At 38.6% G+C, this 8444-nt stretch overlaps 1 protein-coding gene across 1 annotated transcript; it reads left to right on the top strand.

Annotated features, from left to right (window-relative positions):
• Positions 1–241: 241 nt before the first annotated feature.
• Positions 242–6237, top strand: LOC121897264. Its single transcript, XM_042411657.1, has 7 exons — positions 242–580; positions 1476–1577; positions 2935–3003; positions 3091–3192; positions 3299–3644; positions 3729–4011; positions 4708–6237. The coding sequence occupies exons 1-7, from the start codon at positions 360–362 to the stop codon at positions 4887–4889; spliced, it is 1305 nt and encodes a 434-aa protein (XP_042267591.1). The 5' UTR covers positions 242–359; the 3' UTR covers positions 4890–6237.
• Positions 6238–8444: the final 2207 nt, after the last annotated feature.

The raw sequence follows: 8444 nt of genomic DNA, 5'->3' as shown, positions 1-8444 counted from the left end.
TATCTGAAAAGGACCTTCAATCATACAAATTAGAATATAATTATATTTGTGCTAAGAGTTATAATGCAGGACAATAAACGGAAATGATGTACAAGAGCTTGAATATTATGGCTAAACAATTTACCCACAGGAAAGGATAGGAAAAGTAAATCAGGACACTGTAGGAGGTAATTAACTCCAGAAGATGGCAGTAATGTGACAATATGGATGCCAATTGCCGTTAAACATCCAAGAAGAAGAAGAAGTGGGTCGCGCGAACGCACCGGAAGACGACGAAGAAGAAAGAAGAGGAAGTGGTTGCTGTTGCTGGCTAACCATTTTGTGTTGTGAGAAGTTAGAGAACCCACATTTTTGACGAAATGGAGGATCATACTTATTATTTAGCACAAGAAAAAGCAAGGGAGCGTGAGTTCTTGTCTTCGTCCAAAAAGCGAAAACATGAGGAAGCAAAACGAAGTCGGGACAGGCGACGGCAGAGAACAAGGATAAACATCGGTGTGGCCTTCGGCAAATGGAAATCACTGATGAGGGACAAATGTTTTCAGAGTGACGCCGAAGTTGCCTGTTTTCTGCTGGACATGTAATTTAGCCTCCCCAATCTAAGTGCAATGTGTTGTTTGATAGCTTTAGCTAGAACACTGCCATGGCCATAGTTACCAACACAAGTAACCTTTCCCCCGTGTCAATGTTGAAAAATATCCAAGTGCTACCAGGATTGCAATTTTACATTTATGCGCCATAACTTTCTTATTTGGACCCAAAAGCCCTGGTGACACTACCGAGATCAGCCCACAGCTGCTGAAAATGATTGCCAATAAAAGTGTAACGTTAAACAAAAAAGCTTTGGAGCTCATGTCGGCCAACAACTAGCCAAACTTCACAATTTACAGTCCTGGGAAATTTGTATTTATGCAAATTATTACATCAAAACCCAGTGCACTGCCTATCAAAAGTGACATATTGTTTACTTGCTCCATGTGTGTGCAACGGGATGCAATGTAGTTTTTCATTACTTTTTCTACTGTGCACATAGATGGGATCTGATGATGGTAAATGATTGCCAAAGGCTGCATAGTGTGCCCACAGGCTCCATTAATGGATTGAAGTAGTACTTTGTGTTCAGACTCTGTCCCAGTTTGGTACTCTTTTGGCACTTTGTTCATCCAAGTGAACAAAATGGAGAGGACCCATGGGCCTCTGTAAGGCTGATGTACTCAGTTGTATTTAATTTACTCTGGCATAGTAACATTCACAATGTTACAGACATTTCCATAGAGTTTCCAGGTTGTTACCATTCATGTCCAAGATCTTGCTTGTAGTTGACCTGAGTTGTAGTTGTCGAGCTGTTCCTGATTTATTTTGGTATGTTTGTCCAGGCGAACCAACCCTCCCAGCACCTTAGGATGTAACAGAATGTATTATAGGGGTATGTGACTGTGTCACTTATTTTCTTGATGTTGCTGTTGTTTCTCCAGCTATGAGAGAGGTCCCGCAACATCAGCTCCCACAAAGGGAAAACCTTTTCAAGTCACAGCTCCAGCAGCGTCTAGCATCGGTGCTTCTAATGGGACGGACAGGCAAGTCATCACATTGAAATCATTGTGCTGTCCTAATATGTTTGATTACAAACAAAAAAAGTTGCTGATTAATGGGTTTTTATTTCTAAGTTTTTGTTTACTGTCGCATCTCCGTATGTATAGAACATGCTCTGCTTATTAACAGATGAGCATCTGAATGTCATTGCAGAAGCCTTGAACAAAGACTCTGTTTACACCTGTGTCCTGAGTGACCACTCATGATCAGATCTCACTTCCCCGCTAACTTCATTGATTATTTAAATCTCCAGACATGCTGACAGGATCGGTCAGGATCTAATGTTAATTAATGTTCTTTGTTCTTCTACACATCCAATAGATCAGCTGTTACACACACAGTCCAGGTTCATACTGTTTGGAGTAAAGCAGTCGTCCTCCTGATAAATCTTGAACTCATGATGTCGAGCAGCGCAGCAAAACTAAAAACTGTAGTTATCAGTTTGACAGGACAGAGGAAACTATCCAGCTACGTTTAGCTTCTGAGATATTTTTTTAGACCAACAAACTAAAAAAACAAGTTATTTGCTGGTTTTGGTTTAATTTCTATTCCAATTGTCAATTTGAAGAAGAAAACCAGTTAGGTGAACGGAAAAACAGGAAAAACTGGGAGGGGGATTACATTTGTAATCCACATGAAAAACAAAAGAATGCATTTGTTTATCCTGTTATCAAACAAGTTGAGCACAACTTTGGACCAGGAGGCAGCGATGTAATTCCCTGCCTAGTCCGCAGGAAAATAGAGGACGTTAGTTGAGTAGGACGCATTGTGTTTACACTACTAAAAGAATGTGGTCACACACGGCTCAGACCACCTCTGAATGTGGTCTGAGTGATCGGATCACAATGCATCCTCAATGCATCTTGGGTGCGTTCACACCTGTAGTTAGACCCGTCCACTTGTGATCGGATCAACCAAGATGCATGTTAATGCCGGGTGTAAACAAGGCCGTCAACTGTCATAACTTCTCTGCTCTACATGTCTTCTGGGCGACATAGCTGAAAAATCTATCAGGATAAAATGTTTCATTTCAGTCGATATCGATAATTATTATTAATACCAGGAGAAAAAAGGTTGAATTGATCAAAAAGCTGTTTCTGAGCCAGGGAGGGAGCACGCTTGAGGTTTGTTCATGCAACCAAACTTTGCATATTCTTTATGTGCTTTCATGGCCGTTTGCATTTAATGCATTTAAGTGAAACTATTCTATTGAACAATTGTCTTATTGCTATGGACGAAGTGTCTATCACTGGTACATATTGCTATCCTTTTATCGCTCAGGCCTATTTTGTTTATACTGTATTCATAATTTGTATATTTTCAATGTGTTTATTTCTACAGCTTACATGACATGAGCAATATTGAGGAGGACATGGAGGAAAATGTTTTCAGTGACCCCTTGAACAGTGTGTGAGTAGTACTTCCTAATGACATTTATCACTATTTAGTGTTCTTTTGATAGAAATCATCGTTTTCTGAATATCTCCTTCTTTACAGAATCGACTGGGCAGATGAAGGTTCCCCTTACTATCATGAAAAAGACGATGGAGAGACAGATGACAGCTCTGATGAAGAGTATCTCGCTCCAATTCGTATACGGTGTGTTATCGGTTAGTCTTTACGCTGTTATTGTTGCGAGGTGTGTGTGTGTTTTTTTATTTTTAACATATTTTTACACATATGCCTTCATGTTGTGCCTCAACAGAATGGGTGGAGCATTAAAGAAAGAACCATCTATTAATCAATTTCAAGTTATTGGAATGGATGGGATCGTGCATGACCACCCTGCACATGAAGACCCTCCTGATGAGCCTCCCCCCTGTGATCAGACACCTGTTTTCCCAAACCAACAGCATGTCCTTTGTGAAGATGACATCATAGGTGCCAAAGCTTCAATATTGTATGAGGACTGTTTGAGACAACTGGCTACGTTTCTCATCCTGCCTGTGGATAAATGTACAGGCCTTTTGAAGACGGGCGTGATGTGCGACTGCGTTGCCCCGTTTGAGATCAACATCACTTCCAAGGGCACAGCAACAAGTGTGGAATGGGTACGTCTTCACAGTCAGCATATCATAAATGAATGGTCGCATAAAAAAACGCTAATGTAATTATTCTTTTTATTTGACTTTTAGATCTGTCCCAACGGACACAGCTTGTGGAGGTGGAATTCTCAGCCTGTAATGAAGTTCGGGATGCAAGCTGGAGATTTTCTCTTGTCCACCAACATTTTGTTGTCTGGCAACAACTATGCAAAGGTCGCCCTCCTGTTCAAATATATGAACATGGGGATGGTGAACAAGAACACATTCTTCTCCATTCAGGACACTTACTGTGTCGACACAGGGAAGGACTTCTGGGAAGAGAGGAAGACTGAGGCCCTCAGTCACCTTCAAGGGAGAGATGTTGTGGTTTTAGGTGCGTAGCTTAAACTTTACCATGTTATATAAGTACTGAAGACAGTAGACAATGGCAGTGTGATTGTATGTAAGCAGCTAACTCATATTTTATTTTTGGATTTATTATTATTATATTTTAACAGTGATATCTATTGGTTTTGGAAAGCATAGATAGAGGCGGTATATTAGAAAACGCTCCTATGAGTCTCTCTGGAGTGCTGGTACAATCATTTCATTATGAGGACATGTTGGAAAAATTCATCCTTTCTGTACCGCCATAATCCACCATTTATCTAATTCTTTAGGTAGACAACTCTGATGTACTGTTCAACCACTTACTGATGACTTAGAAAATGTGAAACACTAACCTGTCAATAAGTTTAAAGAGCTGATGACTTATCAGAAAGTCATTTAACCCTTTATTAATGATTGATAATCATTCATAATGCAGGACTGATGACTAATCAGGAAGTTAGAAACATTTAGCCCTTATTATTATTGATTCATAATAATGAACAGTCCTGCAGTTATACATGATTATCAATCATTAATAAAGGATTAGTGTGTTTATTTGCTGTGTGTTAATGTTGATGGTTTATTAATTATTTATAAAGCATTAGTGGATAATTATTAACCATTAATGCTTATAAAGGCTGCCTTGTGAGAAAGTGGTACAGCATTTTTTCTTCACCCTTTCCCCTCTTTATCCCTCCAGAGATCCCACAGCAGCATGTCTGTAAGGAGGAGGAGGAGGAGGTTCCTGCTGACCAGCAGCTCTGTAACCAGGAGAGGAACTCCAGTCTAGACCCAGAGGATCCAGAACCTCCTCAGATTAAAGAGGAACAGGAGGAACTCTGCATCACTCTGAAGGGAGAACATACTGAAACAGGAGATTGAAACCTTTTCCGTCGACTCCTGCTTGTGAGGAAAGTGCCAACAGTGAAGTTCAGACTCTGGACTTGAGTCCTGATGAAACTCAGAGTGCAGCAGAGAAGGATTGTCAGCATGTCAGTTAAAGGCTCTGCGGTATCAGAACCAAACCGTGACGACCAGCTCCTCTCCTCTCATGTAGCTGAGGGCTGAGATCACAAAGGAGGCAAACATGGAGACTCAGGATCCACTAGAAATGCAGAGCCACAACCACAGAGGACAAGAGTCACACTAACAATGAAGACTACTCCATCCCATATAAGATTCAAAGTAACGCTTATACAAGGAAACACTGTTTAAACAGGACACTTGTGGGAAATCTTTTGAGTATGAGTCCAAATTGCAAACACATCTGAGAGTCCACACAGCTGTATAACTGCAGCACCTGTGGGAGAGCAGCCTTACCCATGTAACACTTGTGGGAAAAGATTCTGTGAGCATGAAGCATTAAAAGTGCAGAGATTTGAGACTTGGACAATAACTTAAAGATCCACATGAGAACACACAGACTTGAAAAGGCACATAAGAGTCTACAAGTGGCCTTGTGTTTGTGAAACGTTGGAGAGGAGTCAAACAATTGAGCTGAAACTCCTGAATAAAATACACTCTTCCAATAGCTGCATCTGTATAAATGAATGTAAAATATTCTCCATGACTAAGAGGTCACGATATCTGTAAGTTGTACGTCGTCAAGATTGCTATCAAGTTTTTGTTCTTCTTCATGTTACTGTATTACACATTTCACTGTTAGCAACAGTATTACTTTGATAAAATAATGTTGCAATGTTGATGGTCAGGTGCTAATCGTTAAAGTTTCAAAAAACCAGAGTCTTTATTTATGAAGTATTTCAGAATAATCGTACTTTGAGTAGTACTTGATATTTACAAATGAAACCTCCTACAAAACTTTCCAGGAAATCAAAATTGACATTTGAGAGTGACTGACAAAACTGTTTTATTTTACCATGTAAATCCCAGTAAATTTAAATTTGTCTTTGCTAAAATAACTTAACAACTGTTAGTTTCTACAAATGTTAATGATTGACCTGTTTAGATATTTTCATACACTACCTCAGTAATGTGAACGAACTGCGAGCTCTCTGATGCTAAAACAGAGAAAAGCTCCAGTGCTGCTGGCTCACTGAAGTCTTCATACTGCCAACCAGTCTTTCTGTCTACAGTGTTTTGTTTTGTTTTTTTCAATTTTATAATTTTTATTTATTTATTTTTCCAGTTTAACCTGAGATCAAATGGAGATGATGTACTACATGGTGTAGTCAACGCATTTTATTAACAATAAAATATTTTTTCATGATGGCTTTTCAGACTCATATTCTTAACTCCACTGATCGGATGATGGTCATTAACCTAAGTGTTAGTGGACAAAATGTTTTGTTTCTGATCTCATGCATTTATTTTAATATTACTTTGCTTTATGAGGTGATAATATAAGAATACCAGATTCACAACAAATCCTAAAGCTACAGGCAAATTATGAGAGATGTTTTTTAGGCCATTAGCTCCTTAAGAAACAACATTTTTGTGTTATAGTCATGAAGTGCACAGGTCTGTAGGTCAACATGTAAAGCTGCTGTGTTACTCTGGTTGACATGTTGCTTCAAATCAATGTGTTTCCACTGCAGAAAAAGACTGAAGCTGCTACGTAACTATGCTGATTAACCAAAAACACAGTTGTGAAAAAAAAGTATTAAAATTCTTTGTGCAATGGATATCAAAAACTGCACAAAGTGGATCAATTCAAGCACAAGTATCTCAAACCTTAATGTAATAAGTTTTCCACTTTCAGGTATTGATGAGGGTGTAAAATATCAACCCGACACAGTAGAAAGGTCTTATATAAAGGCCTTAAGCCTCTGTGCAGTTACTGCTGCTTATCTATAAGCCACAAATAACACTGAGACAACTCGTTACAACAAGCTGAATGAAAGAGGCCCCAGGAGTCCAATGTGAGACATCTTACTGGTGATTAAGCAACTATGTCTTCAGTGTTTGAGAGTTAATCAACAAACAACTAACGAAGAAATATTAGAGTTTTTCTTTTGAAAATTTCTGCAAACCTTAAAGTTTTAAGGAGTGTCCAAATATGAAGGAATATTCTAACATTAGATATTTTGAATTTTGAGGGGACTTTCCCTTTCAAATTTAATATGGTTTTAGTCAGGGTCATTTTAAACAGGATTACATTGATTTTTTTCAGCAAATCTCTTAAGGAAAAAGGAAAACTGCCCTATTTTGAGGTTGTTTTCAGTAAAGTACTTCAAATTATATCTATTATTTTCCTTTAATTAGACTCAGTCAAGAACATTGTGAGCAGAAATACATTGGGATTCTCTTTGGAAGGTTTTATCCCATTAGGACTTATTTGGTGACATCACCTTTTTAACAAATCTTATTCAATATATGATGTGCGTGTTACTATAATTTTATTTTTTATTATGTATATGTAGCAGGGTTAGCTGGCCCACCTTGAAGGTTAGTCTACCTTAAGTGAGCCTGTTCAGGTTCTAGTGGGCACCAGGTGTAGCTCATTTATGCTCCTCTATATACAGTATATACCAGTATATAGCAGACAAAGCCACTGCCTCTCATGGGTTGTTGGTGTCTGATGATAAACAGGTGAATGTCTGTTCTGCCCCAACTGAGAACTGACTGAACCGATGACATGACTGTTAAGTGCTCACTTAATAAATGTGTCATGTGGCCTAGTACGCTGGTGTAGTGTTGTTTGCTGTGTTTGCACCTTGTACTTTATCTTTAGTTGTGTGTGTATGTGTGTGTGTGTGTAATTTCACAAACCTTTTGTATTTGTTTAGAGTGGGTCTCCTCCTGACCCCCACACCCCCGCCCAGTAGTTCTTACTTTACACGGTGCCCCTGATATATTTTTGGCTGTTGCTCCTACTGACATTGTTTTACATGGTTTTTATTGTCCTCAACATACTTGATCCTATACCTTGTTTTTAGTAATGTTAGTGTTCTGGTTTTCTTAGTATATTTAATAAACATAATTGTTGTTAACCTTGTCTCTTGTCTCTGCTATCTCCTCCGTGTTGAATGGGTTAAAATAACTGTCAGAGATGGTTAAATCCTCATCACCTGGTCACATATATGAATTGTGAGAATTTGTTCTGGTTTTCAAGAAATCTTCAACGAGTCTTCCTACATTTTTGACCGCTACTAGCACCCTTACCGTAATAAAATGAAAAGACGCACAATAAAATCCAAATTGCGGCTGGCTTGACTGCAGTTCATAATTGGACTTTGCCAAGTGTGAAGTGAAATAGAAGGGTAACCTTTGAAGCAAATGTTTTACTCCACAATTTAAGTTTAACATCAAATTTAATGACCTTCAGGTTAATTGTTTTGTTTTCCTGTAGGCCAGGGGTTAGCATTTAGGTTCAACACTGAGCCTGTTTTCAGTATTATATTGAGGGGCCGACATTTAACTGGCATAGTGAAAACACTACCCAATATGTTTTTAATGTCTTGTTTTTCTTTTAAT

Source organism: Thunnus maccoyii, chromosome 5, assembly GCF_910596095.1.
Source record: "Thunnus maccoyii chromosome 5, fThuMac1.1, whole genome shotgun sequence".
NCBI lineage: Eukaryota > Metazoa > Chordata > Actinopteri > Scombriformes > Scombridae > Thunnus > Thunnus maccoyii.
The sequence above is the reverse complement of the archived record's forward strand: the minus strand, read 5'-3'. Positions and strand labels throughout refer to the sequence as shown.